This window comes from Hippocampus comes, unplaced genomic scaffold (assembly GCF_001891065.2).
Source record: "Hippocampus comes isolate QL1 unplaced genomic scaffold, H_comes_QL1_v1.1 scaffold229, whole genome shotgun sequence".
Taxonomy (NCBI): domain Eukaryota; kingdom Metazoa; phylum Chordata; class Actinopteri; order Syngnathiformes; family Syngnathidae; genus Hippocampus; species Hippocampus comes.
Window position 1 is genome coordinate 486,803 of NW_017806060.1, and position 19,060 is coordinate 505,862.

At 44.4% G+C, this 19,060-nt stretch overlaps 2 protein-coding genes across 2 annotated transcripts; both read left to right on the forward strand.

The window, feature by feature from the left end:
* The first annotated feature begins 2,120 nt into the window (after positions 1–2,120).
* Positions 2,121–12,318, forward strand: brdt (bromodomain, testis-specific). Its single transcript, XM_019893154.1, has 19 exons — positions 2,121–2,621; positions 3,718–3,975; positions 4,070–4,207; positions 4,745–4,883; positions 5,249–5,370; positions 5,759–6,088; positions 6,445–6,573; positions 6,890–7,099; positions 7,276–7,451; positions 7,520–7,674; positions 8,152–8,277; positions 8,988–9,040; positions 9,113–9,245; positions 9,348–9,415; positions 9,684–9,744; positions 9,930–10,033; positions 10,124–10,299; positions 10,417–10,573; positions 11,593–12,318. Exons 2-19 carry the CDS (start codon positions 3,784–3,786, stop codon positions 11,656–11,658), a joined length of 2,535 nt encoding a protein of 844 aa, XP_019748713.1. The 5' UTR covers positions 2,121–2,621; positions 3,718–3,783; the 3' UTR covers positions 11,659–12,318.
* Positions 12,319–13,032: 714 nt separating this feature from the next.
* On the forward strand, positions 13,033–18,784 carry ephx4 (epoxide hydrolase 4). Its single transcript, XM_019893120.1, has 7 exons — positions 13,033–13,455; positions 14,022–14,107; positions 14,672–14,829; positions 15,185–15,313; positions 15,542–15,645; positions 16,481–16,629; positions 18,089–18,784. Exons 1-7 carry the CDS (start codon positions 13,210–13,212, stop codon positions 18,327–18,329), a joined length of 1,113 nt encoding a protein of 370 aa, XP_019748679.1. The 5' UTR covers positions 13,033–13,209; the 3' UTR covers positions 18,330–18,784.
* The last annotated feature ends 276 nt before the right edge of the window (positions 18,785–19,060 follow it).

The following is a 19,060-nucleotide window of genomic DNA, read 5'->3' on the forward strand; positions in this document are numbered from 1 at the left end:
CAGACGTGTTTGACTCCATTTTGTTTGGGTCTGCTCGCTAATGTATGATCCAGCTGTGCGTCCCCCCCGACCCTCCGCACCACCACCACCACCTCTCCAGCCGCAAATCCACCCCGACTCCCACCCCGCTTCCCTCTTCAGATGGAACCCTCGTCGAAGTGTCACATTAAGTTAACCGCATGTGGCTCTCATCGCCCAACAACCGTACTACTCCATTTTACATATGTGCCTTCTTATGAGTACAAGCATTCTGATGCTAACATTTAGTTCCAGGAACCACCTCGCTGAAATATTCCTACACACTAAAACTGTGGATTGCCTTTATTAACTGTGGTTTGATGTATTTGTTTATTTGTCAGGGACTGTGGGTCATTCCAGAATTTCGTCAATTATTTAAAATATACTGTTTAAAAAAATAAATAAAGGGAACACTTAAACAGCACAATGTAACTCCTGATGATCCCTTTATTTTTTTTTTCGCACTTTATGTTATAATACCAAGTAGCTTTGTAAGAACTCTCTCTTGTCCCTTCCACTCGATGACCAACAGATAGGTAGGTTTTAAATTCGATTTTCTGGGTATGGTTTGGTATGGTCAGTATTTTAGAGCTAAATTGTTCTGACCAGTTAGCATAACAGACAACATGGCTACCATGTACTCTTTGGCAGAAACTCTCACATTAGCAATGATTTGAAACCCTGACATAGTAAACGTTTTTTTCAGGTGCCTGAACACCTGTAAACGTTTTGAGCCAAACACAGCAAAACAATCCAATAGAAAACAAACAAAATTAATTTGATTTGGATAAATTCAATCATATGATTTTTTTATTGACTTTTTTAGTGAAAACATGAAATATAATTACAAAATTGTCTGGTTTTCAAAAATGTTGGGGTCGAAATTGTCTTGCATTTCTGGAATGGACCTCATATTTTATCATAAACAGTGACACAAAAGAGGAAAGGATCTTGTTAACAACAACCACCATGGCGCCCTCTTGTGGATTTATTGACTATGACTTTGAATGTCACACACACAATGGCAAAATTAGGCTACAAAAAGAGCAAATATGTAGTACTTGATGCTTTTATAATCCGATAAAAGTAACTCCCTATCCTTCGTCCACCCGTATTAACATGTCGTGTTGTTTTTTGTTTTCCTTGAAAGATGTCTTTTACTATGAAAATGAGAATAAATGTCACCAGTATGCCATTGATCACTTCACTTTATGAAGAAAACTATTCGTACATAAACAAAAAAATGCGGCTTCAAAAACATTTCCCCTCGTTTTAGTGTGCACTTTATAAATCTCTAGCCTTGCTTAGAAATAAAGAATTTGACATTTATGCTTTTGTAAAATGATCTCAACAACGTTTGATCATCATTCATCGTTTTATTTATTGTCGCTGTTAAAACACTTTTTGACAAGTTGTTTAATTTTTTTTTTAACGACACACCCAGTTTGACGTCACAGATCTGTTAAAACACTTTTTGACAAGTTGTTTCATTTTTTTTAACGACACACCCAGTTTGACGTCACAGACAAGCGACACTTACGCAGTACCGTGTCGGTTGTGTTAACGCGATGAAAATAAGCAAGCCATGAAGAGTTTGGGAACTTTACTTGACAAGCTTTCATGAAGCATGTTCTACTAATGTTTGATCAACTATGTTTTAAAATAAAGTTAGCGGTTCGAGCTATAGCTCTGACCGCTTCAAAAAGTTGATAATACATCACATAACATAATTAATCGTCATACAAACACAACAGTAAACCTTTCGCAGAAACAAGCTGGACATAACTGTGAGTAGCACTCATTTGATGACACTGCGAACGTCGATAGTGCTTTAAATGCGATCTATATGAACAAATCGTACAATGATAGTGTTGACTTGTAGTACTGCCATGTTGGTTGAGGTCATGTGTACGCTTCATGTGGACGCCATCTTTGTTCAGGTCAGGAATTGCGCGGTGCATAAATTAAGACGACATAATTTTAAAAAATGATTTATCAGGTCTATATGTCACGTGGCATCTCATCGTTATTTTAATTCTTAAGGCCGTGACCAAACAAATTCCAGTTGTTTGTTTGACAGAGAAAAGTAGCTTTATTGATTTATTCGTTTGTTTTAGAAACAAAAAAATGAAGTGGTGAGTTTTATCCGGAATTCATCGCTGCGCCTGGATTAGTTTGCTCGCTCTGGTTTGCAGTAACTTGACGGCGTGTAGCTGTGACAGGTCCGCTTTAGTCAGCGCTATTATCCGGTCAACCTGCTCCGGAGCTCCAGCTTTTTACGGTGTTAACATTTCCCCGGAGGTCTGGTTTATAAATTGTACTACTATACTGTTTGCAACAGCTCCATTTCAACATTTTGTCCCGTCGTTATGTATAAGGTTATGCGTGACAGAATGCATTGGATTTTTTTTTTTAATTCATCTTAATTCCATAAAATCGGGGTGCAGAAGAGTAAAGTTGCAGACGTGGTGTAGAATTTGGGCCAATCAGTTGTAGCGCGAGAAGCGGCGTGCTATAAATTCTCCACTGTTCCAGAGGTTCTGCGGCCAACCGAGAGGGTGAATGCAAAGATTCCCGTGACGTGTAAAGTTAACGCTGGCGCGGTAAGATTGACTCAGTCCTTGACAAAGTTTCCTTTGCAGTTGTTTACATGGGTGGACGCGTCCCTAAAAAAGAAAGATAAAATCACGCTCAACGAAACCGACCGCCTGTAATCGTCGGCTCTCGCTTTGCATCACCGGCGCTTACAGGTGTCGGGTAAATATACGAAAAAATTACAATAAACTTATTAAAACATCAAACGACGAGGGAGATATGAACTTAACTCCATCTTGCCGTGGTTTTTTTTTTACGTTGCCGAAATGTTGTGGAAATTGGCACAAACTTTAAGCTAATCTTGCTAATTCTATAACGGTGCAGTTTTGAGACCGAAGTGGTCAAGTTTTAAGTGCCATAACACTTCGATAAACATTGCGCGTGGGTAACGCCACTTTACAAGAGTTGAGCTAAATAACGACAAAGTTGACGAAGAGTGGTCGTGGGAGTAAAGCTAAATGATAAAGTCGCCGTGGCGGCATCACCTTTAGGATTTTGGCGTACTAGCTAGCAGCAAACGAATCGGTCAAATTTCACGACTATGACTTTAGTTGCGCTGTTTGAACAAATTTCAAGTTTAATAAAATTTCGCCGAATTTCCCCATCACCAGTGTCTTCTAAATCATGCAAAGTCCTCCAGGCATTGTTACGAAAAGGTCCAAGACATTCAACACATTTGTTAATTCATATCTTCACATTTTTATAAATGTTGTATGATTCTCTTTTGCATCATGAAAATGTACAATTGCTTGAAAAAACGGAGTTCTGATATTGTTTTTATAAAGCATTTAAATTAATGAAGTTTCAGACTCTTCAAATGCCTTTAGAATATAATACAGTACTCTGAATCACTGAAAATACTGCAGCTATAATCACTCATACAAAATCAGTCATACCAACAAATATCTTTCAACATTCAATAACTTTTACAACAAAGAAGTCTGTCAATGACAGGGCCAACTTTCAGCCCACTAGTCCTTGTTGGTACCATTCACACAAAACCAGGGGGAACAAAAAGCTTAGGAAGTAATTTATCTGACGTACCTACTTGCTTCTGTCTTCCAACAATCGCATGATTGTTAAAGACCGTACTTATCATTCCAGGTGAGCCCCTTGTCGCATTGGAGGCGCATGTGAGACCATTCCTCTTAATGGCCGTTGGCTGGCACCATGTCCCATGTGGAAGTCTGTCCCGACGCGAACGGGAACCCGCCTCCGCCCGAGGTGGCCAACCCGAAGCGACCAGGACGCACCACCAACCAGCTGCAGTACCTGGAGAAGACGGTGGTCAAAACCCTGTGGCGCCACCAGTTCTCATGGCCCTTCCGCCAGCCCGTCGATGCCGTAGCGCTGCGTCTCCCCGTGCGTTAGTCCTCCTCATCCCGACTTTTTCCACGAACCTCCTCTCCGTTGAGTTGTGCTGTCATGCTCTCCCCTCTCACGGTTTCATTTCCAGGATTATTACACAATTATCAAGAATCCAATGGATATGGGCACCATTAAGAGGCGACTCCAGAACAAATATTACTGGAAAGCAATGGAATGCGTACAAGACTTTAACACCATGTTCACCAACTGCTATGTGTACAACAAGGTGAGATAATGTGACGAGTACATGGCTGCTCGTAAACCAGAAGAGTGGAAAAAAATGAGTAATTATGATTGTCCATATCAGTTGTTTACACCGTAACTTTACCACAAAGTGATTCCCAAAACAGTTTACAACAATCCCTCGTTTATTGTGTGTGTGTGTGCGCGTGTGTGTACATTGAATATAAATGTAAAATTTTTAAATGATATGCATAATTAGCTAATTGGAGTCCACCTGTGGTAAATTCAGAACATGATTTGGAAAGGTGCACACCTGTCGAAATAAGGTCACGCAGTTGCATGCCGGAGCACAAACAAAAGAATGAAGTTAAAGGATTTTATTTTCCAATAAGTCTGCCGAAATCTCAACTTGACTTCACCTCGTCATTACTGGGGTGTTGTTTGCAGAGGATAACAATGAATTTAAAATGAGGTTGTAATAAGTCAAGTGCTGTGAATACTTTACCCGATGAATTTATTTATCAATCTATTTATTTTGGGGGAAGTGTGGTTTTGATCATGTACGTTTTTCTGTCCTCAGCCCGGAGATGACATCGTTTTCATGGCCCAGACGCTGGAGAAGCTTTTTCTGCTTGAAGTCGCTAAAATGCCCACAGACGAATGTGAAGTCCTGCAAGTCGCTGCAAAGGAAGAAGCCAAAGGAAAGAAGAGCAATGGGGGTAAATCACGACAAATACAAATTTACTTTGGGCATCTTTCACATCGAGGTCACAGACTCAAGACTGGAGGGCCGACATTTGACTTTCACAGGGCACCCAGCTGTGTGTGCTCACGCGCAGTATAAATATGTTTTGAGTACTTGACAATACATTTTGGTACATGTTGTGTGTGGTGGATACCTCTAGATGGCAGTAGTGCCTCACACATGGAGGTGGAGACTCTCCAAACTGTCTGAACTATTTCTAGATCCTATTTTCTTTCCCATAGCTGCCATTCAAACTTTTATCACGCCACCGACTCTGGGGAAAATTGATGGAGTGAAAGTGACCGTGCGAGTTTATTCGTGCCACTTGTCGTCCACCAGGTTCATTGAAGCCGAGACCCGTGATGGCCGAAGCGGTCTTTCAGCAGACGGCGTCCGTCGTTCCGCCAGATGCTCCTCGCCCGGTGTCACCTGTCAGGATTGCACCTCAGATGGACGAAAGCGTAAGTGGGGAAGTGGGGACTTCAAATGTGTCCGCAGCAGTATGCCTGCCACAAACAAATCTATTTAGAATCGAGTATGCTGTCGATAAATCCATCAGTTATTCAAATATTAGTGTTTTTTTGTTTTGTTTTTTGCATTTAAGTAGTCCCCAAAAAAACTGTCACATTTAATGTGTAAAAGTAGAAAAGAAATAGTTACATGCTAATATTTCATGAAAACAAAGACCTTTAAAAAAAATCCGGCATTTTAGGCTGTAAAAATCTGACAAGAAATCTCATGAAATCCCGGTGGGGTTGTAAATTGGGTGTCTTCTCACTACATTGTATTGTAATTTTAATCATTTTGCTCTTGATGTCCCCCCTCACTCCCCCACTTTGAAATGATCAGATCAAAAAAGCACTCAAGAGAAAAATGGAACCTGTCCCCTCAGCAGTCACGAGCAGCGTCAGCGAGGCGCCGGCGTCGTGCGCGCCGCCTGCGAGGACCGGCAGCGGACGCCCCATCAAGGTGCCAAAGAAAGATCTCAGTCACGTGGAGGACATGCGCGCCAAACTGCCCGAGCCCCTGCGGCACTGCGACGCCATCTTGAAGGAGATGTTCTCCAAGAGGCACTACGCCTACGCGTGGCCCTTCTACACACCCGTGGACACCGTGGCCCTGGCGTTGCACGACTACCACGACATCATCAAGCAACCCATGGACCTGGGCACCATCAAGGCAAGTTAGGGTTTAAGGAAGTGGTGGGGGGGGGGGGTAGTTACGGTTCCAGTGGGGATCCAAAGAGGATAAGGGTTTAGAAAAATGTTAGGGTTTCAAACTTGCTAGGTTGAAGATATGTTTAGGATTTGAATTTATGATTTAAATGAGGATTTCATGCTTTGGTTGGGGTTTCAGGCAAGAGTAGGGTATCAAACAAATATTAGGGTTGCAAGACAGTTTCAAGTGAGGGTGGTGTGTCACACAAGAGTTGGGTTCCAAACAATGGTTAAAAATACAAATAGGAAAAAAACATGGTATGCCTTAATTCTGTTTTTTTTTTTTTTTTTTTTTTTAATATATATATATATATACAGAAAAAAATGGAGCAACGAGAATACGCATTTGCTAAGGAGTTTGCCGCTGACGTCAGGCTGATGTTCTCCAATTGCTACAAGTACAACCCTCCTGCACACGAGGTCGTCTACATGGCCCGGAAGCTGCAGGTATGCGTGATTCTTTTCTTACCACAAACAACTTCAGGCTTCTGCTTGGGCGGGGGGGGTGGCAGGAAAAGCCTACAAGAACACCACGTATTTTTGAGAGGGTGGGGCCACAAACTTCCCGTCTCCGCCGTGCTGCAAATGTGCACAAATACCACGGGAATCAAATTTTTGGGACCCACTAAGTCCCTCGACCAAATTAACATTTCTCAACATTTGCATTTGTACTATTTTTTTATTTTATTTTTTTATTTTTTTTTAATGTGAAGAAACTTTGTGCACAGGCATTATTTGAACGTATCCACTTGTCACCAACCAGGAGGTTTTCGAGGCGCGCTACGCTAAGGTTCCGCAGGAACCGGCGGAAAGATGCGTGCCGGCGCATCATTGGCTGGATAAGCTTCAAGGCGACTGCGTGGGAAACCTGCCCGCCGCTTACTCTGCCTCCGGGAATGAGAGTGAGAGCTCTTCCGGCACAGAGAGTTCGTCGCAGGAGGTCGCCACGCAACTGGCTAACTTGGAGGAGAAGGTCTGTCAAATGTCCTCTGACCTCTGTTTTGTTGCAAGATAGTCGGTATGCTAAAAACGATCAACACTTGGAGGCCATTATTTAAAATTCCCCATGTAGTGATTAGGGAAGACACAAACGATTAAGAACACAGCCCACCTCGTGGCATTGCTCATTTTTCATTCTGCCGTGTGCAGTTGAAAGCGGTGAGTGCCCAGCTGAGGAGACTCACTCAGGACCCCTTGATGAAACCCAAAAAAAAGGACAAGCTGAAGAAGGAGAGGAGGGCCAAAGAAAAGGACATCACTCGACTCAAGCACAAATCGTCCAAATATCAATCTATCATGGAGAAAAACAGCAAGACTTCTACTTTGTATGTACCCTTTTCAATGAATTATTTATTCTTTGTTAGCGAGTCCTGATTTGAGCGTTTCTTTGTAGTCACGGCAACCGGAGCGCGGCTTTTTACGGTGTCGGGGGGGGAATGGAGACTCGTGTGGAAGCCGCACGTTGTGGCAAGTTGAAGGATGCCGGGAGATGCAAGGTGCTCGCTAAACGGCTGCCGGATGTGAAGAAGAAAAAGAAAAAGGCAGCAGGTGAGAGAGGTTTCCGCCTTCCCATGTTACACTTGACGTTGTAATTGGGATTAATTCATATACCAGTTTAACAATTAATCCACAACTATTTTGATCAACAATTGTTTGCAGCCATTGTTTCACAAAAAGAAAAAAAAAATTCCAAAATTCTTGGTGGCTGTTGTGCTAAATTCATTATTCTGACTCATTTTATACATAATGAGTTTGACAATTTTGCAAATGTAGTCATGTAGTTTTTTTTTTTTTTTGTAAAATGCGTTTATGAATAATGAATTATTTAAAGATGTTTATGCCCATTGTGCAAAAGTGTGATACCTTGACTTCCAACTTTTGTTTGTTGGCTGTGCCAACTCACATGGATGCCCCCATATGGAGTAACTGTTTTTTTTTTGTTTTTTTTTTTCGTCCGGCATCTGTTTTTCTTCCTAGACAGTCATTACGTACGGTTAACCCCTCAATCGTTTGTTTCATTTCCAGGCAAACAAGCTGAGTCTCCTGATTTCATCTGCCCGTCAGCGCTCAACAGCAGCAGCAGCTTCTCATCACCTTCCTGTAGCAGCAGCAGCAGCTCGCCATCCTCGGACAGCGGTCACTCGTCTTCTGGTGAGCCTCTTTGCTGTTGTCACTGCGGGACCCTCGTTTGACCTACTTTTGTAGACATTAAAATCAATGACGAAAATGTATTGTTTGAAAAAAAAAACTGCTTTTGAAAACCGGCATTTTCAGACCTCGCGACACATGCTCATATGTAGAAAGTGTCTTTCTGACGATCATGTGAAGAAATTAAGGGTGAACTGCATCTACAAAATTGAATGCAACATAAGAAATGCATGTACCGTTATACCATCACTAATATTTCAGAAACATGCAAATTGTCAGAGTTACTTTTTCCAAACAAAAGTCAAACTGGGGATGCCATTAAATGTTTCATGTGAATGTAAAGTACTCCATCTGAATAATTTTTTTTTAGATTTAATGTTGAGCATTCAACTAATTGTTTAATGAAAATACAATCTTAAAATAGTATTTGTCTTTTTTTATTTAACATCCAAATTTGGTTGCAATGAACAAAATGGCAATGTGTGTGCATTTGTAAAATTGTCTGTTTGACTATTCTTGTATTTGCAATAATTCTGTTAAAGGATTGAATGTGAAATGCAACAGATATTACAGGACTCTGGCTTCATGACCAAAGTGATGTGGCCCTCCTACCGCACCGTACTTTGACCGCCCTTGCGATAAAGATTGCAAATAAATACACACGTAATAGGTTTTCTGTTTTCATTTTAAACGGCATATTGCTTGTCTCTTAGTGGAAAAGCTCCAGAAGAGCGCTAAAGGCCCATGTAAAAAGCTGACTGCAAAGGTAAACGTCTCCCTGCGGCTGTTGACGCTTTGAGCTGCCGAGGATGCCAACCGGGTGCTTGTCACGCTTCAGGCTGCCACTGTCAACCTGACCCACAGGGGGCGCTCTGCTAACACACAGCCTCCTCCTCCGCCTGCTGCTTCCAAGCAAACAAAAACCAAATGCCTTTGGGCGAGCGATGGTGGGAAGACGCTGCCCCCGCCAGGTGATCTGCCCATTCCCGTTCTATCTATATATTTTTTAAAAAATGTATTTATGCATGCGCCTGTACAATGCATTTACTTTTAGCATTTTTAAACCTTAACAGACTTGTCCCCCATGGCGTCCCCTGAAACTATACTGGTCTGGGCCACATCTGGATTTGAGGTAACACTGGTAAATATGCTGAGGAACAAATTATTTATTTATCCAAACCAGGAACTTTTTTTTTTTTTTTTTTTTTTTTTTTTTGCAATTTTCTGAACTGCACATGTCATGAAACTGAAAGCAAGTAGCTCCTTTTAAGAATTTCAAATCATAAATGAATGAATGAATAAAACTAATCATTTTCATGGCACGAAAATATAGTTGCATTCTTTTCATTTAGACACATTGCTAGTAAAGTTGCCTTTTTTTAAATAGTTTTTTTTTTTTTTTTTTTAAGGCCCCCATCCTATCACCGCTGGGGAAGAGCCCGTCGCCTGCCAGAGACGTCATTACAACTGGTAAGTCACCGTACGAAACTAAGTCTTACATTACAGTATTCTGGAATTTTGTGTCACTTGTCTATGGTGACTATAAAGGGCATACAGAAGAATCAAAATGCTGTTTTTTCTCTCAACCAGTACCACTATATAAAAATCAGAACTAGGATTACTGTTGAAACAAAGCTGAACTTGTTCCCTTCCAGCTTCCAGATGCCCTGAAGATGTTCCTGACAGTCAAGTGGCAGACGTGTCATCGTCCTCCAATTCTCCCATCAAATCAAGCCTGCAGGGAAAAAACCCTAAAAGCGTATGTTTCCTGTGGAGACCGCGACACGTCATGGGTGGAATTTTTTATTGTAGTTAAACTCCCCCTTTTTTTTTTTTTTTTTTTTTTAAGGACATAGTTCTGAAAAACGCCGAGTCATGGGCCCGACTGGTGAAGCAGTCAGCCGCCATCCCGACCGCCATCAAGTCGTCCAAAGAGAGCTTCCAGCAGTTCCGGAAGGCTGCCATGGAGAAGGAGGAGCGACAGAAGGCACTGAAGCAGAAGCAGTTGGAGGTTCCAGAAAAGAGGTACTCCCGCTCTCAAATGGCCACAATTTGTGAGCAATACATTTCGACTGTTCGCCCCTTAAGAGTTAAAAATGTACTCCAAATCATGATCACAAAACTCTTGAATATCTCGGGTAGCTGCGTCCTTTCGGAAGAGATGACGCCACAAGTCCCCAGCGGTGGCGAGCAGCCGACGTCACCCGTGGAGACCTGGCTAGGGAGTGCCCAGTCCCCGATGAGTCGAGCGCGGGAGCTGGCGAGAAAGAAGGAACAGGAGCGTCGTAGGCGGGAGACGGTAAGTAGGGCTGCGCAACTCAGCGAAATCTGAACGGCATATCGGTTTTGGCTTCTCACAAAATCTTAAAAATGATTGTGCCCAAGGGCATGGTGTGCCCGACATGGACGTGATTCTGCTCTCTGCCGGGGGCGTCCTTTTGAAACTGTTTCATGATGACACCTCCAGTCGGAGTTGCCTGTAAAACTAAAAATGCAATAAAAAGAATCACACGCGTTCTGTATTGAAATACAAGACATTGTTTATTTTATAAACATTGCCAGTGCTAATGCTAAAGTCAATGTAAAATACCATTGACATGCTAATGGGAAATTAGCATCAACTTCCAGAAGTGATATTCCTTCAAATAATGAATATTTACACAGAAACGGTATAGGAACACGTAGAGACAGATAAAGACTCGGGTAACGACACTCTAAGGTACATATTATTCAAAATATGCAAAAAAAACAAAAACAATTGATATATTTAAAGACCTCAACTGCAACGTTCTTTTTCTACTATTCTTAACTCATGCATGCACAATACCACACTGCCCCGAGGAGGCCAACACACACACAGCAGGAACAGTCATTTTTATTAAAAAAAATTTTTTTGCTACTAATTTACAATATTCTTACTTGACTTTGTTACAAATTTATTTTCTTGCTTCGTGCTAAAATTAGAGTTGCATTTTCAAAGATTGCACTTTGGGAAATTTAATGTGGGGTTGACCTTTGATGTGAACTGTGTAAGCCTAACTCATGTTCTGACGCTGCCCATGCAATTGTGTGTGTGTGTGTGTGTGTGTGTGTGTGTGTGTGTGTGTGTGTGTGTGTGTGTGTGTGTGTGTGAGAGAGAGAATCCATAAAAAGTTCAGTAACTCAGTTTGGTACAGAAACAGGACGCGGGTGAAAATAAAGAGGATATAAATAAAGTACAGATGAAACTATAAATCTGGTTATCTTTTGTTCAATTTTTTACGAATGCCTCATATGATTCAAATGTATTCTGCATTTTTTTTTTCTTTTTTGTGGTAGATGTCATGCATCGACATGACCATGCAACAGGACATCATGACCACTTTTGAACTCAACCTGGACTAAAAAGCAAAACCACTGGGACTGACTTTAAAAAAAAAAAAAAAAAAAAAGTGCCTTGAGTCTCCTCGGGTGAATACTGATGCACGCACACACGCCAAAGCTTTGACTTTGGGAACGTTCGCACTGCTACACTTTGGTTCATTCTGTGCCCATTTTCACGTCTGGGTAGGGTCCCAGCACGTGCGCTGTTTGTTGTCTTCGTAGCACCTTTTCGCTGTTTGTGTTTGTTTAAAAAAAAAAAAAAAAAAACGCACGGATGGAAGTTATGTGCATTCTGAGTTTGAATTTAAATTTCAAACCCAGATATTTTTTTTCCAATCCAAAAGTTCTGATTGAATGATTAGAAAAAAAAAAAAAAATCAGAAGTGTGACTACATTTTAGAAATTCCAATTCAAACTCCGGTGGCGTCGATATAGGGCCACGCGTACGTTTGCATGCACCTTTTTGACATTTTGTTTACAAAGAACACGATTTGGCGAGCATGCTTTCCTCATTCACTGCGTTCTCTTCTTGTTGTTTGACACGTCCTGCACTTTGTTGGCCATACAGTCGTTTGCCTCTTCTGTATGTTGCGCCTGGAATACGTTCAAACGAGAAGAGGCTTGTTTGTGTTGTTTGTTTTTTTCTTAATTCCTGAAAATAATAAAAAATATTTTCACTAAGCAATCGGCTGTGGCCTCAGCATGGTTTGCGCAGATGCAGGAAGTCACCGAATGTCTTCAATCTGGGTGAGTTTGCTGCTTTTATATTGTCAAGTTCCACGACTAAAGGTGATGCGTCGGGGTCTTGGGGGAAAAAATGTAGGGGGCGGGGGGGTGACATTGCAATAAATGTGTGTAAAATTGATTTTAAAAATGTTAGGTGTATTGTACATGTAAAATTGTTTGTACATTTTTGAATTCACAAAAATGACCCAAAAAAATCTTTGTTGAATTATCGTGTTTGTAAAGGAGTATTTTTAAAGACTAGTACAATATTATACATCAAATTAACTCGAAAGCACATGTATACATACTGTATATGACTCAATGGGGGAAAAAGTTTGTACATTTTAGAAATATATTTATTTACAGTGCATTAATTAGGAGAACTGATTAAAAACTAATTTTAAATGAATAAATTCAAAAATTCATTGTATTTGCAATTAAGTCATAAAGCAATTAATCAATTTTTGGGAGCATATTTGGATTTAAAAAATTTATTTTATTGTAGATGTTATTTTAAATTGGATCCTTACAAATCATACATTTTAAAAAATGAAACTGATTTTTTTTTTTTAATGAACGTGTTCTACTCTAATATATCAAAGAACATTAACTCTTGGTCGGCCGCAAACAACAACAACAACACCCTCCCACCCCCTCCCTGCCTCCCTCCCTTTCTCTTTTTTTTTCCTTCCTTCCTCTCTATCGTCCATCCCATTGAGCAGCTCGTCGTCCGGGATCCTCCCTCCCTTCGCTCCTTTCCCTCTTCATCTTCTTCTTCTTCCTCCTCGTCCTCATCCTCTCCGTCCCTTCCGAGACGCGTCCGCGGCGACGCCACGCGATGCGAAAATGGCGCGTCCGCCGCGCACGTTGCCGCCTCCGCTGCTCGTCCGTCTGGCGCTGCGCCTGCGACTTTGCGCCTACTGGTCGCTCGTCGGCGCCTTTTGCGCGCTTTGCGGCGCCGCCGCGCTGCTGCGCCTCTGCTGGAGCGCCATCGCGCGGCCGACGGCCACCTTCCGCTGGACGCCGCGCGAGGCGCCGCCGGCGTGTCTGCACGACACGTCCTTGGGCACGCATTGCTACGTGCGCATCAAGGTGAGTGTGAGGGAGAGAGGCGCGTGCACGAGTCGGGGGGGGGGGGGCGTGCGAAGGGCTGCTCGGTGGGTGGCGGCGTCCGTGAGCGCGCGCACCTTGAGTCGTGATCACGGAGGCTGCGCGCGTGCGAGTTTTGTTTTTGTCTGAAGCTTGCGCCTTGCCTGCGTGAGTGCGCGCGGAACTTCACTCCGAGAAGTGTTGTCGTCCCTCTTGCGTCATCGGTGTTGTCGTCACTGGCGTCCGCAGGCTCGACACTTGATTAACTGCGCCCCGGAATGCGATCCAATACAGCACAGGTGTCAAAGTCAAGGCCCGGGGGCCAGATCTGGCCCACCACATCATTTCATTCGGCCCGCAAAATGATGCTAAAGTCTGAACCAACATGTCAAATTGTCATATGTAATCCACAATAACAGTTAGTATTCTTCACTTCTGATTTCAAGCCTGAGTTAGGGTTTTGAAGCAGATTTTCAGGCGGGGAGTCAAACACTGTTCGCGTTTGAAGCCAATTTCAGTGTTCGAGACCCAATTGAAATTGTGATGATGATGATCTTGCGTGCCCACAGGAGTCGGGCCTGAGGTTTCACTACGTGGCGGCAGGTGAGCGGGGCAAGCCCCTCATGCTCTTCCTGCACGGCTTCCCCGAGTTCTGGTGAGTGAGGCGGTCCACTGGCACCTTTTCGCACCTTTTTGCTTTTCCCATAAATCATAAAAAGCGCTTTGCGGATCAGCCCGCTCCTTCAAGATGTCTTCACCCACCACCACCCTCCCCCTACGGCGTTTGGATTATGATATGATATAAGAGCATCGTGGATTGGGGTCAACGACGTTGTCGGGTTGCGTTGGCGTCTCTTCGCTGTATGCGGGAGCCACGTCAAGGCAATTTGGTTTTCACTTCTCCAGAGAAATGGGCATGTCGTTTGGAAACAAAACTTGCCCACCCCCCCCTCAAAAAAGGAACAAATTGTCCTAAATGCCGCTGTCACAATACATCACATCGTACTGTCAACAATGCGTAGCAATGTTTTAATCGCTAAGTTATGCAAAATGTATTAGGATTGATCAGAGGTGGACAGTCATGGTGATGGGGTCTGGTTAACACCCCCCACCCCTTTTTTTTTTTTAATATGTGTCCCGCTGTGTTCCCAAGAATTCTGTTTCGGTTCCAAACATGCCCGTCGTTGGTCTTGGAAGGGTTGTCGCCATTGTGCCGCAGGTTCTCTTGGCGCCACCAGCTGCGCGAGTTCAAGAGCGAGTTCCGAGTGGTGGCGGTGGACATGCGAGGTTACGGCGAGTCGGACCTGCCGCTCGCCGCCGACAGCTACAGACCCGAGCTGCTGCTCACCGACGTCAAGGACATGGTGGAGCACCTCGGTGAGCAGACCGCGGACGCTGTGCAGAGGCGGTCGCCATGGCGACCGGCTTGACGGCGGCGCTTTTTGGGCCCTGAAACGAGTGACGGCTTGGCTCAAATGCGGTCGCCGTGGTTACAGACTCGCCACGTGACGGCTGGCGAGTTGACTTCACCTGCCCGTCGTCCTTTTTGTCTTCTGCCTTCCTGCGTGTCCTCTTTCTTTCCTTCAGTGTTTTGTCTGTTCTTCCTCGCTGTCACGCTTTCTTGTCTTTGTTTCCCTTTCAGTTATTTTCCTCCTTTCTCCTCCCACATTTTCCTTTTCGGTCTTACCCGTCCTCCTGACATTTTTTTTTTTCCCTTTTTGTGGGTTTTGAGGTTACAACCGTTGCTTCCTGGTGGGTCACGACTGGGGCGGCACCATCGCGTGGTTGTTTGCCATCAACTACCCGGAGATGGTGGTCAAGCTCATCGTCCTCAACTGTCCGCACCCGTCTGTCCACGCGGGTAACCGTCCAGCCTTCTTTCTCTCCGCCCGGCCGTCTGGCAGCCAATCTTATTAGGAGGCCGGTGCGGCTGGGAGTGATCGCTTTAATTGTCGACGTTAATTTGCATGAACGACAGCTCGTCACTCTTCTGTTTGGCCTCTGCTTCTCTTCCCTTCCTTCTTTCCGTTCCTTCCTCCCCCACCTCATTCTTTTTTCCTCCTCTCCTTCTTGTCTTCTGGTCGTTCAGACTACGCCTTGCGTCATCCCAGCCAGATGTTGAAGTGCAGTCACTTCTTCTTCTTCCAGCTGCCTCGCCTGCCCGAGCTCATGCTCTCCATCGACGACTTCAAGGTGCTCCTTTCCTCCCCTTTGACCTTGGCTCTCTTCAAGGGCATCCCTGTGTCTGTTCGTTCTGTGTGTGCGTGTGCGTGTGTGTGTGTGTGTGTTTCCCACTTTCTGTGGTCTATTTTAAGAGTGCATCAGAGTGAAGGCTAAAAATAGAAGCGTAGAGGGCGGAAAAAAAAAATCAGCAATCTTCTGTGGAAAATCCGTTCGCCTTATGAGTATTTTTATCTTCCGGGACCTTTCGTGGTGCAGTGCCCTGCAACACTCTATTTGGAAGTGGCAATCCAGGTGCTCACAAAAAGGCGACATTAGGCGATGGAAATGTTCTGTCTTGCAACTAAAACCGCAGTTTCTTCAGGAAAAGGCAGTTTGCTGCCAAGTCAGTCCACGTTGGCTCCCAAAAACGCGGCCTTAAACGGAAATCAAGACTTTTCATCACATGATGTTGCTATCGCTACATCCGGCTATGAAAATGATCATTTCATCCCACTATTTGTCATCAAACCGCTAAATCGTCTCGGCAAAAGGCTCCATTCGACCACCAGAAATGTTCTGTCCTCTAAATATTACCAGAAGCGAGTCAAAGTTCTTGTCGGTGTCCCCACACTTTTTTTTTTTTTTTTTTGGCAGTTGATGAGACTGAAAGGTGGCGTTACATAACACGTCCATACGGAGGTGATGCAGTGTGTGTGTTTGTTTGTGTTGTGCTGCCAGCGGGAAGTCGGAGCCTGGCCACGTAAAGTGGGGACACGCTGGCTTTCCCGGCCCAATGCCTTCTCGCTCTCTCGCTCTCTCTCTCTCTCTCTGACTCACGCCGTCTTTTCGGGGGGTCGCCTCCAAGGCTCTGAAGGCCTTGTTCACCAGCCGCAGCACCGGAATGGCCCGGAAAGGGAGATGGCTGACGGCTGAGGAGCTGGAAGCGTACCTGTACGCGCTGTCGCAGCCCGGAGCCTTGACGGCCGCGCTCAACTACTTCAGGAATGTTTTCAGGTGTTTCACTTCATACCGTTCATATTTGCTTAGAGTTGATGCAGTTACAGTTAATATACAACAGTCGTAAGGCTCGTTACGGTTTGACTTGATGTGGTGAAAATGGCGGCCAGCGCAGTTTGTTCATACCGTTAAAAACGGTAACATTTAATCGGGTCAATATTTCGTTTTTGGCTGTGCATCCCTCGTGTGTTCTTGTTTTCGAGAGTCCGATGTCGCCGTTGCCTGCTTCGACACGGCCCATTGTCCTCGTGTGTCACCTTCAACGCCACGGATGGGCCGTTGCCGTGGCAACACGTCACCGGGGGGTGCTACCATGCAAAAAAATATCCCCCCCGCCCCTCCCCTTTTAATATACTTTAAACGAGGGAAAGTGATGCGACGGGCTCTTGATTAGCAGTGCTGCTGCACAGTTGGCAGGTTGAAATCTCAGCTGCAGCCTTCCTGTGTGTTCTTGCGTGCCGACATTTACAGGCAACCAGTCAAGGGGATGTACCCTGATAAGTGCCCGACCCACCCGCCACCCTGAGGACAAGTCCCGTGTGGCGTCCTCTAGTGTCGGACCGGAAAGAAAGCAAACAACAACAGCTTATGTAAAAGCTGAGCAAAAGCAGCACAAATGTCATTAGGAGCGTAGTTGAATGACTGAACCCATCACACATGAACGAGCCAACCATCTGCTGCCCAATCACACCGCTGCTTTTTCTAGCACGGAACAGTGGGGGGGGGGGGGGGGAAAAGAAAGAAAAAAAGGGGGGGGGGGTAAAAAGGACAAACAAAACATTACCTTCTACCGCTATTTTCCCATATCCGTCACTGAATATTTCACATGACTGATTTTTATTCATTTTCCTGACAGGTCAGCCTGCAAATTACCCCAATATTTGCGATGGGACCGCCGCCATGGAATCAGGCCACAACGTTGGGTGTTTGGTTATGATACGGGTGACTTGTTAGCTCTGCCCAGTGTACATCGTCACATGACCTTTCTCCTAACTTCACCCAAACGGTTCAGTTTACTCTGATTTGTGGTCGCTCCACAATGTTGTGTGCATACATAGATCTTGCTATTCTTTGGTATATTCCTACAGGCTTTTCCTACAGGCTTTGACATTTGCTCACCCCAGAATGTTGTTTGTTTTGAGGAGCCTCGTTTCTTGTTTTGCTTCATTTCCACTGGCCTCTGACATCCGGCCGCTCCACAGTGTTGTGGACGTGAATATTTCTGTTCCAGGAAGCTACCGTGCTTGGTCGTTCCACACAGTCTGCATCGTTCTTTCTGCTTGGCTTTGTTTCCGCCAAAATATTTGACACTCACATATTGTCGCTCCACAGAGTTGTGTGGGTCCAATTTTTTTATTTTATTTTTTGGTGAGGGCGATGGGTACGTTTTTAAAAAAAAAAAAAAAAAGTGGTAACGAAAACGTTAAACTCAAGTTTGACCCTGCTCTGATTCCAGCTCTCTGCCGCTGAGCCACAACCAGGTGCGGTCTCCGGTGCTGCTGCTGTGGGGCGAGCGTGACGCTTTTGTGGAGCAGGAGATGGCCGAGGCGTGCCGGGTGCACATCCGCAGCCACTTCCGCCTCAATGTCATCTCGGGGGCCAGCCACTGGCTGCAGCAGGACCAGCCCGACATCGTCAACACGCTCATGTGGACCTTCCTCAAGGAGGGCGACGGCCGCAAGGGCCACAGGAACTGACGGATGGGCGGGCGGCGGCGGCGGCGTTGCCGGGCAACGGGGCGACCGCCCAATCGCCATGTTCAAAGCACACTTTGGGGGCGGATGCTGTTGAGAAGGACGCGGGGTGAAGACTTTCATTGTTTACAGTGCAACCCAAATACACATTTTGTTCTATCACAGGCTTATGAATCAATTCTTTTTTTTTGGGGGGGGGTGTCTTTCAGAATATGAGGAGAGGGAAAAAATGTCATCCACTTATGAAAATAAGGCTGACACTCAACAAAATGAAGACAAAGCGGAGCCACTGTTTAGTCAGCATCACACATGCCGCTAATTTATTTTTTGTTGTTTACACTTCCTGCATCTTTTTTCAGGGGGGTGGGGGGCGTGTACTTCCTGTTTTGTACCACGCATGCATTGCGAAATTCACAGAGCCACCATTGTGATTTCCTAAATAAATCCACTTCCTGTCACTTCTTCTGAGGTTCTTTCTAAAAGTAGTCGCTGTTGAAAATAGAGGCCTTTTGTTCAAAAAAACAAAACACCAGGAATAGAAATCGAGGTGCTGCTATAAATAGAGTAGCACGACAACAAACGCACACAAAGATGACGTGAACACTTTGCAGTGTTTTTTGTGTATGTGTGTGTGTATGTCCACTTTGTTTAAAACACTTTTCACTTGACATCATTTCCAATGTGCCTGAAATATCGAATGTTTCACCAGTTGCCTTCCTCGTCTGCAGTTGCGG